Raw genomic sequence first — 27,369 nt, forward strand, 5'->3', positions numbered from 1 at the left:
GTGTGTGTGTGTTTGCGTGTTTGCGTGTAATGATCAATTCACAGGCATCAATAAACACCCATAGTCCAAAAAAACTATAAAATCCCATCAGATTTTGGAGCCTATCCTGTAGGATTGTATCCTATAGGATAAGGATACAATCCTATGGGATACAATCATATAAGAGTCCATTGGGACTGGTTCCAAAATCTGATGGGATTTTCTTTTGGGTTCTAACATTGTAACGTTTTAGCATTTGTGGCACAAACCCACAAAGTCATGGGTCCAATATTTACATTTTTCCGGCATCATGTCCAAATCTTCCAGAAGTATCTAAAATTGATTGTAAAAGCTCAACGAATACACTTATAGATGTTTTGAACATTATATGCGAAAAATGGTAATATCGGTCCCATGACTTAAATGGGTTTTGTGCCACAAATACTAAAACGTTAGCATGTGAAAACAGTGCCAGGCAAATTAAACCAAAGCATGGATTGCAGTCATACCTTGTCCATAGACTGCTTACAGAGTAAGGAAACCAATATGTAATTTTGTAATTTGGTTGAACTATCCCTTTAATGGTGTTGTATTGTACTGGACCAAATGACACAAATTTAATGGGTTAATAAAAGAATAACGCTCTAAAAATCCTACAAAACCAACAGTGCATTCGAAATGTATTCAGACCTCCCTTGATAAGGTATTTCAGTTTTTTATTTTTAATAAATGTGCCAAAAATTTAAAAAAAAACTGTTTATGCTTTGTCATAATGGGGTATTGTGTGTAGATTGATGATGGAAAAAATGTATTTAATCAATTTTGAATCAGGCTGTAACTTAACAAAATGTGGAAAAAGTCAAGGGGTCTTCTGAATGCACTGTATAGGCTCCAATATGATTACTTTTGAAAAACGTAGTCCAAAAGGATTCCAATAGGATTCTGATACATTTTACACCAAATCCTATAGGGTTGCGAGAATCCTATAGGATCCAATAGGATTACTTTTGATATAAGGTAAAAAGTAGCCCAATAGCATTCCGATTGGATTCTGATAGAGGTGAAAAAAAATCCTATAGGATTCTATTGGAAAAATCACTAATCCTATCAGATGTTTTGACTAGGGACAACAGGTGCTCTCACACACTACTGAGGAATGCAGAGGCATCCGACTGTCAGGATACACATGCATTGTGGGATGCTGCCAGGGACAGAAGTCTCACTGAATTTGAGACAAATAACAGCGCAACAATCTCCATCACTAATACTAATGACAGATTGGAGAGAGAAAAAGAGGAGCGCGATAGAATGAGAGTGAGAGAATAAGAGATGAGAGAGAGAATGGCAGAGAGAGAGAGAACGAGAGAGAGAAAGAGAGAGAGAGCAAGAAAGAGTGGGAACGACACAGCGCGATAAGATTAAAGAAGATAGGTCCTGGCCTCCACATTACATCAAAATGAGAAAGAATGAGAAAGAGAGAGAGCGAGAGAGAGAGAGCGAGATCAAGGAGAGAGAATGCATGAGGAACGAGAGGAGTCTTGGTTCAGGTTTAATAATAAGAGCTTCTTCCTCCTCACAAGGAAGGAAAGAAATTGGTCTTCCACTTCTTAGAAGCTGTTCCTTAATTTCCTTCAGTTTGTGAGGGATGCCACCTGGTTTCATAATGTCACCAGGCTGATAAATATGCATTGGGTGGAAGAGGATGAATATGTAACAGGGTTGGGGTAGGGAGAGGTCCCCCTATCTGTGTCTCATCTGCCTAGAAGGCCATGTGTAACTAGGCTGGGTGTGACAGGTAGATTTTAGACCACACATGCTCATGTATACACGCACACACACACACACACACACACACACACACACACACACACACACGCACACGCACACACACGCGCGCGCCCACCCACCCACATTAAAAACACACATGCCACACACACACACACATTATTTTCTATCCCGCTGTGGTCTAGAATGACTATTGATTATCTGTGAATATACAGCGTGCTGTACGGCTTTATTAATATGGGACCCATGTTCAGTCCAGTGTGTGTGAGTCACCAGTATGACACACGCCTTCCCACTCACCCACTCTGTCTAAAGCCCTCTGTTACCCTCGGATGGTCTGAGTCCACGGCGCGGTCATTGTTCATCAGGCTTCAAGTCAGTGGCCCTCACAGGCAGCATTGCTAGGACTACTCTAATCTAGGGTAGTCATGTGCAATAACCAATATTATTGTGATACGTCGATATAAAGCGTGTAATATGAACTACACCGTCACGAGTGGCGTTTTCTGTCACGTCCTCCACGAACCAAACTTAAAAAGCGACTGGCTGTTACTGAAGAGGTCACTGCTACCTTCCGTGCTCTCCACAGCGTCAACAGAGAGGCAGCGTTAGTGCAGTCGTCATTCTGGTCTAGCTTCTTTGAAGCTTATAAAAAATATGTGCATTTCATTTCACTCGCAGATAGTGCGGAGCTTGATCTCCTGGGCGTGCCTATTTCGTGTCATCCCTTGGAAAAATACTGGAGCTTATGTTAATAGTTTTCTATTTATACGGGGCAAATGCACGTTGCATATGGCAAGTCTACTGCGTCAATGCACCCTGTTCCATGCAATATGTATGAAATGCATTGGCAATGAGGAGTGGTAGTTTTGGCAGGCTTTATGTATCTAATTGCGTGTGTTTGTAATGGCAAGAAGAGGGAGTGTGTAATGGCAAGAGAGGGAGTGTGTTTGTAATGGCAAGAAGAGGGAGTGTGATTGTTGTTTGACTTTAGAATGTTATGCTGACATAGCTATCTGCTGGCTCTGCTGGTCTCTCTCTCTCTCTCTCTCTCTCTCTCTCTTCCCCCTCTCTCTTTTCCCCCTCTCTCCCCTGGCTCTGGTTCGAATGATGCTTCGGTATAGTTCTCTCCTCTCTCTGCTCGGCCAGGCTTTAGTTTTTTGACAGAGGCTGCAAAGGAAGAAAAAAAAAAACGTTTATTTTTAACAGGAGCAACAACAACAAAAAGCCAAGACAGCAACAGGCCGACAACAAGCAAGACAACAACACCTCACACCTCAACATGTAGCAGCATCTTGCACCGACACCTTGTGAGCAGAAAGTCACAACCTTGTCTTGACTTTTCCCATCTTTTTGGTTCGGCTTGTCCTTAGAAAAGAAACTACTCTACAGTATATTTTACAGTTTGGACTTTCATTCAGACAGTTCTTGTTAGTTGACCAGACGTTACTCCTCTTCCGTGTTCTTCAACACTGTACTTGACCACAGAAGGACCACACAGAAGGGACCCAAGGTCACCCAGGAGGACTTATGTTCTAGCTAGTACACCGTTCTGACATAACCTCATCATAGTGTGCTGTATATTCTCCATCCGCTTTATTGTGTTTGCCCATCCCTGTCTCTCATCCCTTCCATCTCTCTCTTCTTCCCTCCATCACACTCCTCTCCTCACTCATGGTGCAGAAAACACAAGTTCTAATTGGTGGTGGCAACCCTGCTGTTGTTGGGTCCGGTATGCCATTGGCCAGCTCTCAGACTGCCTCTCTATATCTCGCTTTTTCCTACTTCTTCACTCCTCCGTCAAGGTCCTAACCGCATTGGATTCCAGAAGAATCCAGTCAGCTTTCTTTTCGCCGATGCACTCACTTTGTTTCCATGTTGTCAGTCGCACAAACAAAACAAAATTAGTAATAGCATTTCTCTGTCTCACGTTGTTTCTAATTGATTTACAGTTAACCTTCAAACTGCAAATTGACAGACTGGCTAATAATCATTCACAGCTAGCGTCAGCTAATACTCCAAAGAGTGTCATTAGCAGTAATACAGTCATATCCACATAGAGACAGTTTAACAGCAGAGCAGTAACATCAACACCAGGCCACTGAGGTGTAACTGTCTGTCTATCTGTCTTTCTGTCTGCTACACTCTAAACCATAAAGGTGCAAGTTGGGACCAAATAAGGTTCTCAAGAGTGATGCCATAGGACAGGAATCATCAACTAGATTCAGCCGCGGGCTGATTGTTTCTTTAGTGGATGGTCAGGGTGCCGGAACAATAATGACAAATCATTTGTAGACTGCAAATTGACCGCAAGAATCCCAAACAGACAGAATATTTTACTAAAAGTAATCATTTTCAAACCTTGCTTACATTTGTATATGAACACATCTCTCTATTATGTGTGGGAATACTTGGGAACAGATTTCCCAAATTAAAATAACTTTGAGCGGATTTCCTGGTGTTTTTAAAGTCTTTTATGTAAACCCCCACCATAGGGGAACCATTGTAGGGACACTGAAGAAACATAAATGACCTGCAAATCACATGATCTAACATTTAGAATTTTTTATTCACGCACATTCAGAATGACTGCCAGGGTTGCGAAGATTAAGATATGTGACTACCTTAAATATCTAAAGTGGAACAACCATTTCAGCAATGGGTGCAATAAGTCCAAGTAACAGATTGGAATAGTTTAGAAAAATGTATGTTATTTTAACTGAACAAAAATATGAACGCAACATGTAAAGTGTTGGTCCTGTGCTGAAAGAAAATATCAGAGAAATCTTCCATACGTACAGTGAGGGAAAAAAGTATTTGATCCCCCTGCTGATTTTGTACGTTTGCCCACTGACAAAGAAATGATCAGTCTATAATTTTAATGGTAGGTTTATTTGAACAGTGAGAGACAGAATAACAACAAAAAAATCCTGAAAAACGCATGTCAAAAATTTTATAAATTGATTTGCATTTTAATGAGGGAAATAAGTAGTTGACCCCCTCTCAATCAGAAAGATTTCTGGCTCCCAGGTGTCTTTCATACAGGTAATGAGCTGAGATTAGGAGCACACTCTTAAAGGGAGTGCTCCTAATCTCAGCTTGTTACCTGTATAAAAGACACCTGTCCACAGAAGCAATCAATCAATCAGATTCCAAACTCTCCACCATGGCCAAGACCAAAGAGCTCTCCAAGGATGTCAGGGACAAGATTGTAGACCTACACAAGGCTGGAATGGGCTACAAGACCATTGCCAAGCAGCTTGGTGAGAAGGTGACAACAGTTGGTGCGATTATTCGCAAATGGAAGAAACACAAAAGAACTGTCAATCTCCCTTGGCCTGGGTCTCCATGCAAGGTCTCACCTCGTGGAGTTGCAATGATCATGAGAACGTTGAGGAATCAGCCCAGAACTACACGGGAGGATCTTGTCAATGATCTCAAGGCAGCTGGGACCATAGTCACCAAGAAAACAATTGGTAACACACTACGCCGTGAAGTACTGAAATCCTGCAGCGCCCGCAAGGTCCCCCTGCTCAAGAAAGCACATATCCATGCCCGTCTGAAGTTTGCCAATGAACATCTGAATGATTCAGAGAACAACTGGGTGAAAGTGTTGTGGTCAGATGAGACCAAAATGGAGCTCTTTGGCATCAACTCAACTCGCCGTGTTTGGAGGAGGAGGAATGCTGCCTATGACCCCAAGAACACCATCCCCACCGTCAAACATGGAGGTGGAAACATTATGCTTTGGGGGTGTTTTTCTGCTAAGGGGACAAGACAACTTCACCGCATCAAAGGGACGATGGACGGGGCCATGTACCATCAAATCTTGGGTGAGAACCTCCTTCCCTCAGCCAGGGCATTGAGCTGAAGGTTTGGGGAGCTGAAGGTTTGAGTTGCCAAACGTCAGCCTCGAAACCTTAACCTCTATGGGCTAGGTGGGACGCAAGCGTCCCACCCGTGGTGCACTCCATCAACAGCAGGTGCATTTCAAGAGCGGCAAATTTGAATCCAAATAAATGTCAAAATTCAAATTTTTCAAACATACAACTATTTTACACCCTTTGAAAGATAAACATCTCCTTAATCTAACCACGTTTTACGATTTCAAAAAGGTTTTACGGCGAAAGCATAAATTTAGAGTATGTTAGGACAGTACATTTACAAGAGTTGTGTGTAATGTTTTGTCAATTCAAAGACAGGGTCACCAAAACCATAAAACCAGCTAAAATGATGCACTAACCTTTTACAATCTCCATCAGATGACACTCCTAGGACATTATGTTAGACAATGCATGCATTTTTAGTTCTATCAAGTTCATATTTATATCCAAAAACAGCATTTTACTATGGCATTGATGTTGAGGAAATCGTTTCCCTCCAATAACCGGCAGTCAAGTCAGCACCACAAATTAAATAATTAAAATTAGAAAACATTGGTAAAATATTATATTGTCATTTAAAGAATTATAGATTTACATCTCTTGAACGCAATCAACTTGCCAGATTTAAAAATAACCTTACTGGGAAATCACACTTTGCAATAATCTGAGCACTGCGCCCAGAAAAATACGCGTTGCGATACAGACCAGCCGTCATGTTGGGGAGATCTAAAATCGAAAATACTATGTAAATAATCCATTACCTTTGATTCTCTTCATCAGATGTCACTTCCAGGTATCACAGGTCCATAACGAATGTAGTTTGGTTCAAAAAAGCTCATCATTTATGTCCAAAAATCTCCGTCTTGTTAGCACATGATCTAAGCCCGCCGGACTTCACTTCATGAACGAGGGGAAAAAATATATTTACGTTCGTTCAAACATGTCAAACGTTGTATAGCATAAATCATTAGGGCCTTTTTTAACCAGAACATGAATAATATTCAAGGTGGACGAATGCATTCTCTTTTTTAACGTATTGGAACGAGGGTACCCAACATGAACTCGCGCGCCAGGTGTCTAATGGGCCATCATCTTCCATGGCTCTTGTTCGGTCAGATCTCCCTCCAGAAGACTCAAAACACTTTGTAAAGGCTGGTGACATCTAGTGGAAGCAATAGGAAGTGCCAAAATATTCCTCAGCCCCTGTGTTTTTCAATGGCATAGGTTTAAATGTAATACAACACATCAGGTATCCACTTCTTGTCAGAAAATGTCTCAGGGTTTTGCCTGCCAAATGAGTTCTGTTATACTCACAGACACCATTCAAACAGTTTTAGAAAATGTAGGGTGTTTTCTATCCATATATAATAAGTATATGCATATTCTAGTTACTGGGTAGGATTAGTAACCAGATTAAATCAGGTAAATTTTTTTATCCAGCCGTGCAAATACTGCCCCCTAGCCCCAACAGGTTAATGACTTGGAGAAGATCTGCAAAGAGGAGTGGGACAAAATCCCTCCTGAGATGTTGCAAACCTGGTGGCCAACTACAAGAAACGTCTGACCTCTGTAATTGCCAACAAGGGTTTTGCCACCAAGTAGTAAGTCATGTTTTGCAGAGGGGTCAAATACTTATTTCCCTCATAAAAATGCAAATCATTTTATAACATTTTTGACATGTGTTTTTCTGGATTTTTGTTGTTGTTATTCTGTCTCTCACTGTTCAAATAAACCTACCATTAAAATTATAGACTGATCATTTATTTGTCAGTGGGCAAATGTACAAAATCAGCAGGGGATCAAATACTTTTTCCCTCACTGTACAAAAAGTTTCTTTCTCTAAAATGTTGTCCACAAATTTGTTTACATCCCTGTTAGTGAGCATTTCTCCTTTACCAAGATAATCCATCCACCTAATAGGTGTGGCATATCAAGAAGCTGATTAAAGAGCATGATCATTATACAGGTGCACCTTGTGCTGGGGACAATAAAAGTCCACTCTAAAATATGCAGTTTTGTCACACAATACAATGACACAGATGTCTCAAGTTTTGAGGGAGCATGCAATTGGCATGCTGACTGCAGGAATGTGCACCAGAGCTTTTGCCAGAGAGTGAAAAGTTAATTTCTCTACCATAAGCCACCTCCAACTTCGTTTTAGAGAATTTGGCAGTACATCCAACCAGCTTCACAAACGCAGACCACGTGTAACCAAGCCAGCCTAGGACCTCCAAATCTGGCTTCTTCAGCTGCGGAATGGTCTGAGACCAGCCACCCGGACAGCTGATGAAACTGTGGGTTTTCGCAACCGAAGAATTCCTGCACAAATTGTCAGAAACCATCTCAGGGAAGCTCATCAGCTTGCTCGTCGTCCTCACCAGGGTCTTGACATGACTGGAGGTCCAGCATCGTAATTGACTTAAGTGGGCAAATGCTCACCTTTGATGGCAACAGGCATGCTGGAGAAGTGTGCTCTTCACGGTTGAATCCCGGTTTGAACTGTACTGGTCAGATGGCAGACAGCATGTATGGTGTCGTGTGGTTATGTGGATTGCTGATGTCAGAGTGCACCATGGTGGCGGTGGGGTTATGGTATGGGCAGGCATAAGCTATGGACAACAAACACAATTGCATTTTATCGATGGTAATTTGAATGCACAGAGATACTGTGGCAAGATGCCCATTGTCGTGCCATATACCTGCTGCCATTACTTCATGTTTGGTCCCGTGTGGCTTAGTTGGTAGAGCATGGTGTTTGAAATGCCAGGGTTGTGGGTTCGATTCCCACAGGGGACCAGTACAGAGAAAAAATGTATGAAATGTATGCATTTCCTTCTGTAAGTCGCTCTGGATAAGAGCATCTGCTAAATGACTTAAATGTATGTTTCAGCATGATAATGTACAGCCCCATGTTGCAAGTATGTATACAATTCCTGGAAGCTGAAAATGTCCCAGTTCTTCCATGGCCTGCATACTTACCAGACATGTCACCCATTGAGCATGTTTGGGATGCTCTGGATCAATGTGTGCGACAGCGTGTTCGAAATCCAGCAACTTCACCCAGCCATTGAAGAGGCCTGGGACAACATTCCACAGGCCACTATAAACAGCCTGTTCAACTCTATCTGTAGATGTGTTGTGCTCCATGAGGCAAATAGTGGCCACACCAGATAATGACTTGTTTTCTGATCCATCCCAAAAAATGTTTAAGTATCTGTGACAAACAGATGCATATCTGTATTTCCCGTCATGTGAAATCTATAGATTAGGGCCTATTGAATTTATTTCAATTGAATGATTTCCTTATATGACCTGGAACTCAGTTGCGTGTTGCATTTATATTTTTGTTCAGTGTATATTTGAGTAGCATAAGATTAATTAATAGTTGGTGCAACGTTAGACAGTCTTGTGTTCCAACTTTGTTTTAGTAGCATGACTCGTTCCTGTTCACACCGATTTGAAGAGCGGAATACAGTCATTGAAGGAATGAATCTGAGCCTAACGCTTATCACCTGTGGAATGCGGGGCTTCCAGCGAGGCACGGATTTCATTGGCCTTATGTAGGGTGATTGTAGATCCTTCAACTGTCGCGAGAGTGCAACTCCCCATAGTATGTTGTACCGAAGTTGACTAACTGAAAGGGAACCTTTATTTTTCTCCAGTGTATTGGACACTGTAACCTGCCCCATGCAGGGCTAACCAAGTTCTAAAGTCACAATGTGTTTGATAGTCTGGTAGCCTTGACTGTGACCATCAATGCCCTTGCATGCATATTACGTGTGTGCGTGCCCTTGCATGCATATGCTTGCAATTTACATTTGAGTCATTTAGCAGACACTCTTATCCAGAGCGACTTACAGGAGCAATTAGGGTTAAGTGCCTTGCTCAAGGGCATATCAACAGATTTTTCACCTAGTCAGCTCGGGGATTCAAACCTTTCGGTTACTGGGCCAACCTCTTAACCGCTAGGCTACCTGATGCATGCTGATGTATGTGCGTTTTAGCAGCTGTCTTGGCTGAAACGGCTTAGCCATGGGTGAGAGCTAAGTTGATGAAACACTGTAACAACCAGGCAGCAATGAGATGTAATTACCCAGCCAGTACAGTTATACACTACTGATAGCAGCAATCACAGTCAACCTAGTGGGGACACGCCTTACAAATCCTGAACATGTAAATCACGCTACATCAAGTGTACAGATTCTTCACTTCATAATGTATTGTCTCCAAGCAACCATCTTCATACTGTGCTATAACTTCTTATGGGCAGGTGGGACGGTAGCGTCCCACCTGGCCAACATCCGTTGAAATCGCAGAGCGCGAAATTCAAAAAGACCAAATTCAAATATTGAACATTCTTGAAAATATATGTGTTATACATCAAAATAAAGCTTAACTTCTTGTTAATCCAGCCGCTGTGTCAGATTTTAAAATGGCTTTACGGCGAAAGCAAACCATGCGATTATCTGAGGACAGCGCCCCGCATACAAACACATGAAAATCATATTTCAACCAGGCAGGTGCGCCACAAAAGTCAGAAATAGCGATATAATTCATGCCTTACCTTTGAAGATCTTCTTCTGTTGGCACTCCAAAATGTCCCAGAAACATCACAAATGGTCCTTTTGTTCGATAATGTCCTTCTTTATGTCCCAAAAATGTCAATTTATTTGGCGCGTTTGATTCAGAAATACACCGGTTTCAAATCGCCCAACATGCCTACAAAGTATCTAATAAGTTACCTGTAAACTTGGTCCAAACATTTCAAACAACGTTCCTAATCCAACCTCAGGTACCCTAAAACGTAAATAATCGATAAAATTTAAGACGGAATACACTGTTTCTAATACCGGATTAAAAACAACGTGACGCACGCTCCAGTTCACGCGCATCAAAACAGTAGTCCACCTGGAGTGACACTTACAATGAACAGCCCTACTTCTTCATTTCTCAAAAGAAAAACATCGAACAATTTCTAAAGACTGTTGACATGTACTGGAAGCCATAGGAACTGCAACCAGGTTCCTAATAAAAAGGGTATCCCATAAAAAAACGATTGGAAAATTCTATGACCTCAATTTATTTTGCCCTGGATGGTTTGTCCTCGGGGTTTCGGCTGCCATATCAGTTCTGTTATACTCACAGACATTATTTTAACAGTTGTAGAAACTTTAGAGTGTTTTCTATCCATATCTACCAATTATATGCATATCCTAGCTTCTGGGCTTGAGTAACAGGCAGTTTACTTTGGGCACGCTTTTCACCCGGGGGTGAAAATACTGCCCCCTACCCAAGAGAGGATAAGAACATCACTTTTGTTAAACAATAATTAAAATGTCTTCCATCTTTGTCATGTTTTGCCAATAGCACCACCTAAAAATCCAAAGACATTATTTTCTGTTTGAAAACAAATTATTTTTCTGTCCTTTGTCTTTCAGAATAAAGTGTTGAACATTGATGCGCTGAAGGTCAAGCTGCAGGTAAGACAAATTGCTTTTGGGATTTTATAGCTTTTTTATTGATTTTAATTTTAATGTAATTATTGAATAGTGTGTGTGTCTTTCTCTGTGTCTTTCTGGTTGTTTGTGTGTGTGTGTGTGTGTGTGTGTGTGTGTGTGTGTGTGTGTGTGTGTGTGTGTGCATACGTGCATACGTACATGCATGCGTTTGCCTGTCTGTCCGCACTGTAACGGAAAACTATAGTTTATATGGTAATTTTGGTTATTATCAACAGTAAGATACTCTGAAATGTTTTACTGTAAATTCTGGTACATTTTGGGAAACTGTTGAGGGTGGGGAAAGAAGAATTGCTGTATTTTGAATGGTACTGTAAATCAACCCCACAGAATACAGTACCATACTGTATCTTTGGAGCGCCAAAAACATTAAAAAATGTTTTACCTTTATTTAACTAGGCAAGTCAGTTAAGAACAAATTCTTATTTACAATGACGGCCTAGGAACAGTGGGTTAACTGCCTTGTTCAGGGGCAGAACGGCAGATTTTAAAATGTAAAATGTGTAGGGGTCAGATTGGAGTAACAGCAACTCTTAAACTTTAAATGGTTGAGCATTTAGCCTTGTCCTTTTGGTCTGTTTTACCCTGTAGTTGCTGCCAGTTTGGAAGCCTTTGTAGAATTCTTAGATGTTCTATGTTTGAGCTGCTTTTGAAGCAAAAGTCCAATTGAAAACATTACTGGCATTGTTGAATTCAATTTTCATAATAGCAAGCTAAGACTGATGGTTTGGTTAGCTAAACTAGCAAGTCTGTTTGTTTGGTTACCAAGGCAACTACCCAGTCAACACGGTGGGTTCGGGCCAATTCCGTTTGAGACTCGGGGGACTCGGCATCGACTCGGACTCGGAGGGGCTTCATACGGGCCGAGCTCTTCCCGAGTCTGGCATAATCATATTACTCTGGGTTCCGGCTAATGGTACTCGGGCCGTGTCCACTTCAACATATCTGTCCCGATTAACTTTTTCAGAAGCAGGGCCATATGAGGTTTTTATTCGTCAGGTGAAGAAGAAGAAAAAAAAACGAATTAATGTAGTAATTTCACCTAGAATTTGCTCGGTCACTTACAAGCTACATTTCGGCACATTAGGCTATTAGATGGAGAAGCACCCTAGAGAATCTATGCTTTAAATTAATGATTTTTTAAAAATCTCTACTCACACTAATTCTATTAATTTCAGTCCTTCGGCCAATCCTGGCATAATATAATGGCATTAGCGATTTTTAGGCATATGCTGTTGGCCACGTTAATTATAGGACGATTTGGGATACATGATCCACGACAGACAGCACATCTCAGTGTCATAGGCTATAGCCTATTTTTCTATGGTAGGCCTCTCTGTCAACGTCGATACATCCTGACAAAATATAACATATGTGTCGCCTAATGTAATTTTCTGGACCTTGTAAACTGTCGAGAATAAACCCATAACTGATCCAAATGGTTGTATAATCTGGGTTTTATTTGTCGGCATGAAACACAAAAGGATGTTGAGCGATTATACAAATTAGCCTACATAACTGCATTTTACAGCCTAGACAATATTTGTGTACTAACAATAAGACATTCATCATTGCACTGTGTTGTTGTAGCCTAGGAGGTAGATTAATTTTATTTTCTAATAATGTAGGCCTAATGATATCAATAGTGTAGCGTGCCAGGTGACCACGGAGCACAGCCTATATCTTCCATTTGATATAGGCCTATCTCTTCCATTTGATATAGGCCTATATCTTCCATTTGATAATCTGCTACTTAGGCTGAAGGAGTGATGCAGCCTACAACCATGCATGTTGAATTATTGCAATAGCCTATTCAACTGTTACAAATGTAATCTATATCCTATTAAAATAGCTAAATAAATAACGACCATGACAGTCAATGGAAAAAATAATGGCGCTCGAAATGTCATGATTGTGGGTTCAATTCAGGGGGTCACGAACTGAAAATGAATGCATGCATACTGTCGCTTTGGATAAAAGCGTCTGCTTAATGACACATTTATTATTTTTGCACACCTCATATTTGTGAGACATTGAACATTTTCCTGCATGGAACTTTTGACTGTATCTATGGTCTGTCTACGCATTCTGAGAAGACAGAAGAACATAACACAGCGTATCTAAAATGGGTAAGTTATGAATTTTATCATCAACTATGTTACTTTGTCATAGTGTTTCTGTCATAGTGTTTCATGACACATTTTGCTAAACCTGAACATAGACGAAGTTTAATTAAAGACCTCACATCACCAAGTCAACAATAGGCTACTATTTCCTGTCTTTTTTTAAATTTATTTTTTTACAAATCTCTGATTGGAATTTTCAACATAGTATATAGCAGCATACATGTATCGTCAATTGCCAATATCAATGCTTCCTGAAGTAACCTTAATAGGGAGCTAGCATTACCTCTAAAGGAACCAAAAACACACGATTCCTCAGTGGTGGCCTCTGCTGCTCGAGCTGTCTGCCTGACTTTCCAACGGTTGTTGTGAGAGTCAGTTAGTTGGTTAGCAGTCGAGGCCAGCCGGAGAAGATACCAGAAAAAATAGGTCATTGTAGCTATTTTATTTGTAGTACTGTATTGCGTCGCAGTCTCTAAATAGTTTGTGACATTGTAGCTAGCTTAATTTCTGGACTGGTCATGGTTGTTGTCAAAATTTCTCCATTAAAGTCAGCTAACGTTAATGTTAGCTAGCTATCTTAGCTAACTGTTAGAGCAGAGGTAGCTAGCTAAGTCAATATGTTTAGGGTCTAGCCTATGTGATATTAGGTAGCTAGCTAATAGCTAATTGAGGTAGCTAGTGATTTTGTTTGTAAAACATTGGTAGTCTAGCTAAGACTAGGCAAGAAAGCACCCAGCTAACATAGCTAGTTAGCTAAGAGTCACAGTTAGCTACGCTAGCTAGCTAACATTTGTTAGCTAGCTAGCTATGTCCAGTGAGTCACAAATTTCTAGCTTAGTGGTCGAACGCGGAACATTAACAGTTGACAGTCAATAGGTCAATCAGCTGCTGTCTTCTTTCATTGGAAAGCAAATCTATAAAAAAGAAGAAAATAAACTATAAGTAAAATGGAAAACAACATTCTATAGGTTGAATGATTTGTTTCCAGCTGACCCCATTCCTCACTTGAACCCCATGCGCCAAATACTCAAAATGTGAATCTGAAGGCTGACACCCTGAGCCTGAGCTGGTGTGGCTGGACAGTAAAGGAGTCAATCTCAAATGTGAAAACTGTTCAAAGGTGTGTAGACTTTCACTAGGCACTGTATACCCATTGATTCTTCAAGAAAAGAAGTTATACATTCATAGTTGAACTTTTCTTCCCTATCAGAACCAAACACAGGCCTGTTTAACCTCATAAGGATTGTATCCTTTTTTTCAATTTTCGCCTAAAATTACACCAAATCTAACTTCCTGTAGCTCAGGCCCTGAAGCAAGGATATGCATATTCTTGATAACATTTGAAAGGAAACACTTTGACGTTTGTGGAAATGTGAAGTTAACGTAGGAGAATATAACACATTAGATCTGGTCAAATGTAATACAAACCAAAAAACATTGTTCCATCATCTTTGAAATGCAAGAGAAAGGCCATAATGTTGCTGCGGGTGAATACCTGATCCACCTCTATGCAGACAACACCATTCTGTATACATCTGGCCGTTCTTTGGACACTGTGTTAACTAACCTCCAAACGAGCTTCAATGCCATACAACACTCCTTCCGTGGCCTCCAACTGCTCTTAAATGCTAGTAAAACCAAATGCATGCTTTTCAACTGTTCGCTGCCCGCACCCGCCTGCCCGACTAGCATCACTACTCTGGACGGTTCTGACTTAGAATATGTGGACAACTACAAATACCTAGGTGTCTGGCTAGACTGTAAACTCTCCTTCCAGACTTATATTAAAGATCTCCAATCCAAAATCGGCTGGAATCAGCTTCCTATTTTGCAACAAAGCCTCCTTTACTCACGCCGCCAAACATACCCTCGTAAAACTGACTATCCTACTGATCCTCGACTTCGGCGATGTCATTTACAAAATAGCTTCCAATACTCTACTCAGCAAACTGGATGCAGTCTATCACAGTGCCATCTGTTTTGTCACCAAAGCCCCTTATACCACCCACCACTGCGACCTGTACGCTCTAGTCGGCTGGCCCTCGCTACATATTCGTCGCCAGACCCACTGGCTCCAGGTCATCTATACGTCTATGCTAGGTAAAGCTCCGCCTTATCTCAGCTTACTGGTCACGATAACAACACCCACCCACAGCATGCGCTCCAGCAGGTATATCTCACTGGTCATCCCCAAAGCCAATACCTCCTTTGGCTGCCTTTCCTTCCAGTTCTTTGCTGCAAATGACTGGAACGAATTGCAAAAATCATTGAAGCTGGAGACTTATATTTCCCTCACTAACTTTAAACATCAGCTATCTGAGCAGCTAACCAATCGCTGCAGCTGTACATAGCCCATCTGTAAACAGCCCACCCAATCTACCTACCTCATCCCCATACTGTTTTTATTTACTTTTCTGCTCTTTTGCACACCAGTATTTCTACTTGCACATCTTTGTCTGCTCATCTATCACTCCAGTGTTAATTTGCTAAATTGTAGTTACTCCGCTACTATGGCCTATTTATTGCCTTACCTCCTCACGACATTGCACACACTGTATATAGACTTTCTTTTTTTTCTATTGTGTTATTGACTGTACGCTTGTTTATTCCATGTGTAACTCTGTGTTGTTTGTGTTGCACTGCTTTGCTTTATCTTGGCCAGGTCGCAGTTGTAAATGAGAATTTGTTCTCAACTAGCCTACCTGGTTAACCTCTACAGGATTGGTGGGACGGTTGAGCTAACATAGGCTAATGCAATTAGCATGAGGTTGTAAGTAAAAATAACATTTCCCAGGACATTTCCCATAGACATATCTGATATTGACAGAAGCTTACATTCTTGTTAATCTGACTGCACTGTCCAATTTACAGTAGCTATTACAGTGAAATAATACCATGCTATTGTTTGAGGAGAGTGCACAGTTATGAACTTGAAAAGTTATTAATAAACCAATAAGGCACATTTGGGCAGTCTTGATACAACATTTTGAACAGAAATGCGATGGTTCATCTGAAATGTTGCACATACACTGCTGCCATCTAGGGGCCAACATCTAAATTGCGCCTGGGCTGGAATAATACATTATGGCCTTTCTCTTGCATTTCAAAGATGATGGTACAAAAAAATACAAAAAAACGCATGTTTTTTTCTTTGTATTATCTTTTAACAGATCTAATGTTTTACATTTTCCTACATTCATTTCACATTTCCACAAACTTCAAAGTGTTTCCTTTCAAATGATATCAAGAATATGCATATTCTTGCTCCAGGTCCTGAGCAGTTAGATTTGGGTATGTCATTTTAGGTGAAAATTGAAAAAAAATGGTCCGATCCCTTAAAACAAACACGCTATAGCCTCAAAACATTTTTAAAACTATAATTTTTATATAATGGATGGCCAGTCCTTGCATCCATAGCTCCTATATGTTTTTGGTCATCCGGGATCTTTGGGCCGTCCCGTCCCGTCCCGTCCCTAACCCAAAACCCTAACCTTAACCATTACTCTAACCTTACACATAACCAAATCCCTTACCTAACCTTACCTTAAATGGGGTAGGGACATCCAAAGGATGCTGAATAGCAAGGACCATATGTTTATCATTGTAGAGCTGTATCCATTAATACTGGGCAGGGGACACAAGTTAAGAGAGACTGGTGTGAGAGACAGGCAGTGGCCTGACCATAGAATTAGGAATTAGAATACTATTATGACATAGATCACAGAAAATAGTTATTTTCCGAGGGAAATTGATCCGAGATCTTTACGGCCCGTGGCCCGCCAATTGCCCATCCCTGACCTAGAGTCCTGAAATTGTGTGCATTGGTCCCTCTTCTCACAAGGAGCAAATTTGCCTCAAGGACCCACAAGGTCTGTCAATATGGATTTTCCGCCATTTTGAATTTTTGAAAAGCCCTTAAATTACATCTCCTCCGGAAGCACAGGGCCGATTTGGATGAAAGTTGATATTTGGCATCTATGGACTAAGGTCTTTCAACGCAATATTTTCCAGACGAGTATGTCGAACAACTGACCTACCAACATTTATGTGAGTGTGGTCTGGCACATAAATGCATATAAATCAGACACGGATATTTGTATTGTAACCAATCTTGGCACACGTTCCAAACCCTGTCAAGACGCAACATATGCAAGCACATTCAGATAGACCACATGGTGGTCACTACAACAGGCACATATTTATATCTATTGATCTATTTGACTCAGTGTTGAAATTGAAAACCTCTGTGGTTATTGTGTTTATGTGCTTCCCATTTGAGGTCTGGATTGTGAATCCTAGGATTTTCTTGTGGTGTCAAAATTTGACTAATTGTTGTAACTATTTATTTTGCTCTTTTTTTCATTATTCAAATGTGCTGTTGGGAGAAACACTTTCTCTTCCAAGGCTACAGATGGAGAGATGGAGAAATTCGTCAGGAGTTGGCTGCAGCTTGCAAAGGAGAGGATCGAACACAGCAAGGAAAGGGTGGATAGACCCAGAGAGACATAGACACATTTACATACACTCATACATAAACGTTGTAAGTGATAAACACTGATGCTTTGTACATTATCTGGAAATAATGGACGACTTGGTTCTGCCCGAGTTTATTAGTTCCGGTTCATTTGCAGAGCGGACGCGTTTATCCCACTTATATACCACGGTTGCCAAAGAAAACAAGCACTGGTAAAAAATGACATGTTTTCAAGTAAATTCATACTATTTCATCCTTCCACTAATCCTGGTTGTTAGTTCTATCGGTTAGGTTGCTAGAGAAGCGGACTTGTTGTTCATTCTATTTGTTTGATTGCTGTGCAGGCAGGCAATGTTCTTATCCCTTGCTTGCTAGCTAGCCAACTATGGCTAACACAGTCGCGTCAACGCTGCAGATAGAATAACATCAAAGTACCTGCATTTGCATTTGTTTAAGCTGTTTTCTAGTGACATTTATTTGGATATATCCATGATACTGTACATACGTAGTGCCTGTTGAGGGATGACACCCACACAAAGTAAATTTCATCTATTTAAATAAAGTTTTAAAATCAGAAAATGTCATATTTTTTTCATGTTTATGTTGTTCGTAGTTTGGTTGATAGCTGCAATATTACTAGCGACATTTAATATCATATTACTACCTACATTTAATATAAATATATTTTTAGTGGTGGTGGGGGGTGTGGAATCGAGCGGATCTTGCCCTAAAATAGCAGCTTTGGTTTAGTTCGGGCTGACAGATCTGGGCCGAATGACTTGGGCCTGGTCTGCACCGTCATTCATTTCGGACTCGGGCCGGATTCGGCTGCCAGACCCCGGCCAGCAGTTTTTGATTTGTTATGCCGGAATCAGGCCAGGTTTGGGCCAGACGTTTGTGCTACCTGGGTACTGTCCTATCTAGTAAACTTGTTAGCTACTTCAGTGGATGTTGAACACATTTCTACCTGCAAATGAACACATTTCTAGCCAAGGTATAAAAGCGATAATCAACTCGGGGCTCTATGTGTTCTCTGGAAAAGAATGCAACTCTGTGGAAGGTGAGTTCCACTCCGCTAGCACGTCGTGGAACACATCTCCCACATTGTTCATTGTTTTCCTGAGAACGCATAGCCTCTTGTTGATTATCCCTTACCTGTTTGTCAGCCAAAGATTGATATCAGTATTGTGTAATCTGTGGTGGTAATGCGGCTATAGGAGCTGATAGTGTCCATTACTGAGTTCAGACAACAGTCACACTTGAATTACTTCTGTTCAGAGAGTTTGCGTAGTTCTTTGAAAGTAGAAAAAGTAATCATGATGGACTGGACATGACAGCAATTGCTCAATACTTTATGCGCTGGATGTGTTGGCTGTCTTTTATGTAACACGTTATCTATATGAAAATTGACAGAACCTTTGGCACAGCTTTCAGACGAGACAGGGATGGGTATCTATCTGTTATGTGTGTATGCGTGCGTGTATGTCTGCGCGCTTGTGTGTTCACTCGTGTGTGTGTGTGTGTGTGTGTGTGTGTGTGTGTGTGTGTGCGTGCATGTGTGTGTTCACTCCACAGGAGGTAGGTGGCACTTAAAAATTGGGGAGGATGGGCTCGTGGTAATGGTTCCCATGTGTTTGATACCATTCCATTTGCTCCGTTCAATACATTATTATGAGCTGTCCTCCCCTCAGCAGCCTCCACTGGTTCACTGTGTGTATATACTTGTGTGTGTGTGTATATATTGCGTGTTTGCATGTCTGTGTGTGTGTTTGTGTGTGCATGTGTGTGTCTACGCCTGTGTATCTACTGTACACTACATGACCAAAAGCATGTGGACACCTGCTCGTGGAACATCTCATTCCAAAATCACGGGCATTAATATGGAGTTGACCCCCTCTTTGCTGCTATAACAGCTGCCACTCTTCTGGGAAGGCTTTCCACTAGATGCTGAAACATTGCTGCTGGACTTACTTCCATTCAGCCACAAGAGCATTAGTGAGGTTGAGCACTGATGTTGGGTGATTAGGCCTGGCCCGCAGTTGGAGTTCCAATTCATCCCAAAGGTGTTCGATGGGGTTGAGGTCAGGGCTCTGTGCAGGCCAGTCATGTTCTTCCACACCGATCTTGACAAACCATTTCTGAATGGACCTTGCTTTGTGCACGAGGGCATTGTCATGCTGAAACAGGAAAGGGCCTTCCCCAAACCATTTCCATAAAGTTGGAAGCACAGAATTGTCTAGAATGTCATTGTATGCTGTAGCATTAAGATTTCCCTTCACTGGAACTAAGGGGCCTAGCACGAACCATGAATAACAGCCCCAGACCATTATTCCTCCTCCACCAAACTTTACAGTTGGCACTATGCATTGGGCCAATTAGCGTTCTCCTGGCATCCGTCAAACTCAGATTCGGCCGTTGGAATGCCAGATGGTGAAGTTTGATTTATCACTCCAGATAACACATTTACTCTGCTCCAAAATCCAATCAGGTTGAGCTTCACACCACTCCAGCTGAAGCTTGACATTGCGCATGGTGATCTTAGGCTTGTGTGCTGCTGCTCAGCCATGGAAACCCATTTCATGAAGCTCCCGACGAACAGTTATTTTGCTGACGTTGCTTTCAGAGGCAGTTTGGAAGTCGGTAGTGAGTGTTGCAACCGAGGACAGAAGATGTTTACGCGGTGCACGCTTCAGCACTCAGCGTTCCCGTTCTGTGAGCTTGTGTGGCCTACCTCTTCGCGGCTGAGCCATTGTTGCTTCTAGACGTTTCCACTTCACAATAACATCACTTACAGTTGACTGGGGCAGCTGTAGCAGGGCAGAAATGTACCAAACTGACATGTTGGAAAGGTGACATCCTATGACGGTGCCACCTTGAAAGTCACTGAGCTCTTCAGTAAGGTCATTCTACTGCCAATGTTTGGCTATGGAGATTGCATGGCTGTGTGCTCGATTTTATACACCTGTCAGCAACGGGTGTGAAATAGCTGAATCCACTAATTTGAAGGGGTGTCCACAAACTTTAGTATATATAATGTATGTGTGTTTGTCAGCTCCCTTGCCTCTCTTCCTCGTTACATTATTATTCATGCCCTCAGCCTGTCTCTCATCAGTCAGATAGATAGATGGATGATAGAGTGATGGTGTGTGAGAGAAAGAGCATGCCAAGGAAGGGGCAGAGGTTAACACTGATGAGGCCTGGGCCAGAGAGGAGGGTTAGGACACCAGCTCTACATTCACTGTCTGTCAGCCATCTCTCCATTTCTCACTCTACTGTAACTCAACCAGACAGGCAGAAGCCCTTTTCATGATGGGCAGTGTACATGGTGTTGCCATTGACTATAATCCAAAGTGGATTATAGTCATTGTGACTATGAATAGACTACATAAACATTTTCACAGAGAGGAAAATACATTTAATTCACATGATTCATATCCTCAGTTTTGACCAGTTCATTAATTGAGCTGCTATAGGCCCATTGATGAGTAAGAACAGTCTTTATAGAGTGGGATAATGATGATGTCATATGTCCTCCTCTTCAGATCTGGGACACTGCTGGGCAAGAAAGGTTCCGCAGCGTCACACACGCCTACTACCGTGACGCTCATGGTAAGCTGTGTGTGTGTGTGTGTGTGTGTGTGTGTGTGTGTGTGTGTGTGTGTGTGTGTGTGTGTGTGTGTATTTAAAAAGCACCATACAATATCCTGGCTGCCATTCATCCCCTCCTCCGTTGGAGGACATTGCCTGATGGTTGTTCATCAAGCTGTGTGTGTGTGACTCATATTTAAGTGTGTGTGTGTGTGTGTGTGTGTGTGTATGAGGATTTGTATTGCTCTGGTTCTCCTCTGCGTGCATCCTGGGCACCGCAGGATAGAAGCTAACCATTGGGTAGGCTGATTAGCCTGCCGCTCACACAGCGGGAGACATAAAACTAGTTGTCTGTGTGTGCATGCAGGCGTGCTATTTCGGGAGCAGGTCCGTCAGGCCCAGACAGATGTGATGCTGTAGGCCATTCTGATCAGGTGTGGGAGAATGCACACAAATAGGCAGATGCACAGTGATAGAGGAAATCACAGTAAATCACGCCACACCGGGCTAACACAGACAGACAGACACACACAAATAAATAAAGTACTAATCTATAAGCAGATTGCTGACAGTTTCTCCTCTGCCTGCTGTGAGGCCTGCTGATGTGGAGGTGGTGAGCTGGGCTCCACTCTGTTACACCACTGTAATGAGACTCACAGACAAGCCTTGTTTTCAGCTGGAGGGGAGAAGAGTTCAGTTTGGGAAATTGGTGCACTCATTAGTCATGTCAAGGATCAATGAAGTAAACATGCTACTACTTGAGAAGAGGCTTGATTGTGTGAGGATCAATGAAGTAAACATTCTCCTACTTGAGAAGAGGCTTGATTGTTGTGTCTATACAGTTATGCTGTGTTGTATTGGTAGTCAAGTGTACTGCAGATGTAGAGAAGAAGTAGATTGTAAAAAGCGTGTAGGTGTGTGTGTGTCAGTAATTCCCCTATAATCAGTTAGTAAAGGTGTGCCACTACTCCCCAAAAATATGATGGAATTGCTTTCTTTGTACTGTATATATTTCTTCCGAGACATCCATTAAAATGGATAGAGTGAGATGTTGACAACTAAGCGCTTCTTCTTCTTATTCATAGTCAGATGAACTCATGGATGCCATTTGTATGTCTCTGCATGCAGTTTGAAGGAAGTTGCTGACTGGCGTTAGTGCAGTTGCTAACTAGCGTTAGCGCAATGACTGGAAGTCTATAGGAATGCGAGTTTGCTCGCAAAACTCCCTTCAACTTCATTCAAACTGCACGCAGAGACATAAGCATGGAATCAGAAATGACCCTGTACTTGTTAGCCTATGGAGGGGGGGGGGGGGGGGGGCTTCCAACCAAGTGGCTTAACCATTGAAATTAATAGATTATTTTAAATGTGTTGATTTGGAATTCACCCCTTTACTAATATGGAAGTTATTATAGGCATATTCTGTCTAGACCTGATGGTCAGTTAATCAGCAACTCCAAGATTCTTTATGGACATCATAGACACACATTGGCATGTTTAATCTAACAGTACATTTTGTCTTGGCTCCTTAAAAACAGGTAGACAGCCTCTAAATACTTTTCTGTTTGTGATTTGAAAATTCTGTGTGAGCAAAGTGAGCAATGTTAAATATAAATATTTAAGAAAAGTCAGGGAAGGAGCAGGACGTGTGTCACGCCCTGGCCATAGAGAGGTTATTGTTCTCTATTTTGGTTAGGCCAGGGTGTGACTAGGGTGGGTATTCTATGTCCTTTTTTCTATGTTTTGTATTTCTTTGTTTTGGCAGGGTATGGTTCTCAATCAGGGACAGCTGTATATCGTTGTCTCTGATTGGGAGCCATACTTAGGCAGCCTGTTTTTGTTTGGGTTCGGTGGGTGGTTACTTTCTGTTTAGTTCATGTTCCTGACAGAACTGTTTGGCTGTCGTTCTTGTTTTGTTGAAAGTGTTCTATTAAAAGTTAATGATGAGCACTCACCACGCTGCGCCTTGGTCTACTCCTTGCAACAGCCGTTACAACGTGACAATTTATTTTGGCAGTTTCATTAGCCCTGCCTACTAGGAGACCTGCTGTTAGTCTCTCTGTTGGCCAGTGCTTGCTAAGGAATATAACTTTTATCATTGTACTCCAGAGTGGCACTGGAGGAATAGAGTGGTCTGTGAGCAAGGTGTGAATTACGGCTTACAGATTCCTGCTTGTGTCACTAATGTCAGCCAAACTGTGGCAGTGGGGCTTGATGTGGGGCTTGATGGAAGGCTTGGCACACAAAAAAAATAATAGGAAGAGAGGATTGTCATGTACAAAAATAGTTTAGCAATGTTGTTCATTTTATTCAGCCCATCATTAGAGTTGTTTTTCTTCTCAGACAAATGACTGATGTTTTCAATAAAATACAAATTAAGAATAAAGAACAAATGAGTGAGTGATTGATAGAGATAAAGAGATAAAATGGAATGGGCTGATTTGGAGTATCACAGTTTGGAGTGCTCTCAGCACTGTCGTTGCAGTTTGGAGTGCTCTCAGCACTGTCGGTGCAGTTTGGAGTGCTCTCAGCACTGTCGGTGCAGTTTGGAGTGCTCTCAGCACTGTCGGTGCAATTTTCAGCACTCTCAGCACTGTCAGTGCCCTCCTCCTAACCTCATCTGGCTTGATTTCTCATTCTCTCCATCTTTAGTTGCTCCACTCCTCTCCTCCCTAATGGCTGCCCATGCATCCTGCTCAACAGCAGCCCCGGGATAAATATCTCATATCTCAGGGGGACAGGGTGCAAGGGAGGAGGAGAGAGAGGCAGATTGAGGAGAGGGAAACAGTGGAAGCAGAGAGAAATGGAGTTGAGAGATGGAAGAAGGAGAGAGAAACAGAGGGAGGAGAAGGAAATAGAGAGAGGAGGAGTTGAGAGATGGAGGAGAGAGGAACAGCAGGAGGAGAGAGAAATTGAAGGGGGAATAGATAAAAACAGGAAGGACAGGGAAATACATGGAGGGAAAAGAAGAACGAGATTGAGATGGTAGGAGAGAAATTGAGGAAAATAAAAATCAAGCACTAAGGGAATTACTTAGTGGGTTACAGGTGGAACATGGAGAGTGTAATCCATCAAACTCATCTCTACAGGCTGAATATTAATTAAGTCTATTGATGCACCCGTGCCTCAATCTAAGTAACATAATAAAAAAATCCCCATAAAAATCGTCCAGTTTAAGCTAGAGAGATCAGCATCTGCTGTGGAAGGCGGCTGAGCTACAGCGATGTTTGTCAGACCATGCGACGTCCCAAAAATTGGTCTTCTCACGAAAATCTCTGTAGCATCCTACAAACTAATATGACCACTCTATGGAAAGATGAGACTCTCATGAACACGATGCTCTATGAACCCCACACTTGTCACGAAATTCATCTGAAGTCGGTACAGCTGATGTGCCAACTTCTGTCTGTAGCGTCTGAGCTGTTTTGGATACACACTAATATGACCCCACTTTGGAAAGGAGAGACTCTCACGAACACGATGATGTTTTGCTCTACGACCTCCACAAGTGTCACAGACTCATCTGATTGTAACCCATACAAATGAATGGAAGTATGGAGGTAGTTTTGAGCCAACAAAAATAAGGGATTAAATATGTGTTCATAAAAACAAAAATATTTCCCGAGCTAGATATAGGACAGACACTTCAAAACGTTATTCCTTATGATTTTTTGGGAGACTGTTTGTTGTTTTTGCCATTTATGAGTGTGTTATTCAATTCGTTTCTATGGGCTATAGTAGTAAAGGCCAAATTCAATATCTGATCAAATCATTTTTAAATACACTGCTCAAGAAAATAAAGGGAACACTAAAATAACACATCCTAGATCTGAATGAATGAAATAATCTTATTAAATTATTTTTTCTTTGCATAGTTGAATGTGCTGACAACAAAATCACACAAAAATAATCAATGGAAATCCAATTTATCAACCCATGGAGGTCTGGATTTGGAGTCACACTCAAAATTAAAGTGGAAAACCATACTACAGGCTGATCCAACTTTGATGTAATGTCCTTAAAACAAGTCAAAATGAGGCTCAGTAGTGTGTGTGGCCTCTACGTGCCTGTATGACCTCCCTACAATGCCTGGGCATGCTCCTGATGAGGTGGCGGATGGTCTCCTGAGGGATCTCCTCCCAGACCTGGACGAAAGCATCCGCCAATCCTGGACAGTCTGTGGTGCAACGTGGCGCTGGTGGATGGAGCGAGACATGATGTCCCAGATGTGCTCAATTGGATTCAGGTCTGGGGAACGGGCGGGCCAGTCCATAGCATCAATGCCTTCCTCTTGTAGGAACTGCTGACACACTCCAGCCACATGAGGTCTAGCATTGTCTTGCATTAGGAGGAACCCAGGGCCAACCGCACCAGTATATGGTCTCACAAGGGGTCTGAGGATCTCATCTCGGTACCTAATGGCAGTCAGGCTACCTCTGGCGAGCACATGGAGGGCTGTGCGGCCCCCCAAAGAAATGCCACCCCACACCATGACTGACCCACCGCCAAACCGGTCATGCTGGAGGATGTTGCAGGCAGCAGAACGTTCTCCACGGCGTCTCCAGACTGTCACGTCTGTCACATGTGCTCAGTGTGAACCTGCTTTCATCTGTGAAGAGCACAGGGCGCCAGTGGTGAATTTGCCAATCTTGGTGTTCTCTGGCAAATGCCAAACGTCCTGCACGGTGTTGGGTTGTAAGCACAACCCCCACCTGTGGACGTCAGGCCCTCATACCACCCTCATGGAGTCTGTTTCTGACCGTTTGAGCAGACACATGCACATTTGTGGCCTGCTGGAGGTCATTTTGCAGGGCTCTGGCAGTGCTCCTCCTGCTCCTCTTTGCACAAAGGCGGAGGTAGCGGTCCTGCTGCTGGGTTGTTGCCCTCCTACAGCCTCCTCCACATCTCCTGATGTACTGGCCTGTCTCCTGGTAGCGCCTCCATGCTCTGGACACTACGCTGACAGACACAGCAAACCTTCTTGCCACAGCTCGCATTGATGTGGCATCCTGAATGAGCTGCACTACCTGAGCCACTTGTGTGGGTTGTAGACTCCGTCTCATGCTACCACTAGAGTGAAAGCACCGTCAGCATTCAAAAGTGACCAAAACATCAGCCAGGAAGCATAGGAACTGAGAAGTGGTCTGTGGTTACCACCTGCAGAACCACTCCTTTATTGGGGGTGTCTTACTAATTGCCTATAATTTCCACCTGTTGTCTATTCCATTTGCACAACAAAATGTGAAATTTATTGTCAATCAGTGTTGCTTCCTAAGTGGACAGTTTGATTTCACAGAAGTGTGATTGACTTGGAGTTACATTGTGTTGTTTAAGTGTTCCCTTTATTTTTTTGAGCAGTACATGTATTTTGATACCTAAAGGGGTCCTACAATTCTAAATCAAATAGCTAAATGATTCATGGTATGACCATTTTGAAACAATTCCATATGTTAGCTTAGTAGAAGCCCCCCCCTCAACTGCTTAGACTTTTAGAGGTTAACCAGGATGTTCAGGTCGCTGGGTGAAGGAGCAGGGCTTTACTCTATTGCAAATGTGTGGAGGAGGTTCTCTCACATTTCTCAATCCTGTAGCAGAGTATCCTCATCTACTACCCTTCCTCTCACTTTCTCCATGACCCTTGTTTATTTCTTCCCCCCTCTGTCTCTCATTTTCACTCAGTTTCTCGCTCTCTCACTTTCTCTCTCTCTCCAATTGAGAATTTGTCACTAGCCTACAAACAATACCCCATAATATCAACGTGGAATTATGTTTGAAAAGCTGAAATGTCTTGAGTCAATAAGTATTCAACCCCTTTGTTATGTTTACATTTACATTACATTTGTCATTTAGCAGACGCTCTTATCCAGAGCGACTTACAGTAGTGAATGCATACATTTCATTTCATGCATTTTTTTGTATTTTTATAAAAAGCTTTCAAATGAAACAAGCAATTTTACACACGGTAAAAAGTAGTTATCTTGACAATACTGCGTTCCAAAAGAGTAGCAGATTTTAAC

General features: G+C 42.0%; 1 protein-coding gene and 1 non-coding gene across 2 annotated transcripts in view; both read left to right on the top strand.

The window, feature by feature from the left end:
* LOC106589217 (ras-related protein Rab-26) overlaps positions 1 to 27,369 on the top strand; it is a 105,477-nt gene that overhangs the window by 33,159 nt on the left and 44,949 nt on the right. The window contains exons 3-4 of the mRNA XM_014178937.3: positions 11,087 to 11,128; positions 21,307 to 21,373. Of these exons, the coding sequence (XP_014034412.1) occupies positions 11,087 to 11,128; positions 21,307 to 21,373 (109 nt within the window). The remainder of the gene's footprint in view (positions 1 to 11,086; positions 11,129 to 21,306; positions 21,374 to 27,369) is intronic.
* On the top strand, positions 8,370 to 8,445 carry trnas-uga (transfer RNA serine (anticodon UGA)). Its single transcript has one exon. It is a non-coding gene; the product is annotated as a tRNA-Ser (tRNA).

The sequence above is a fragment of the Salmo salar genome, chromosome 28, assembly GCF_965601325.2.
Source record: "Salmo salar chromosome 28, fSalSal1, whole genome shotgun sequence".
Lineage (NCBI taxonomy): Eukaryota > Metazoa > Chordata > Actinopteri > Salmoniformes > Salmonidae > Salmo > Salmo salar.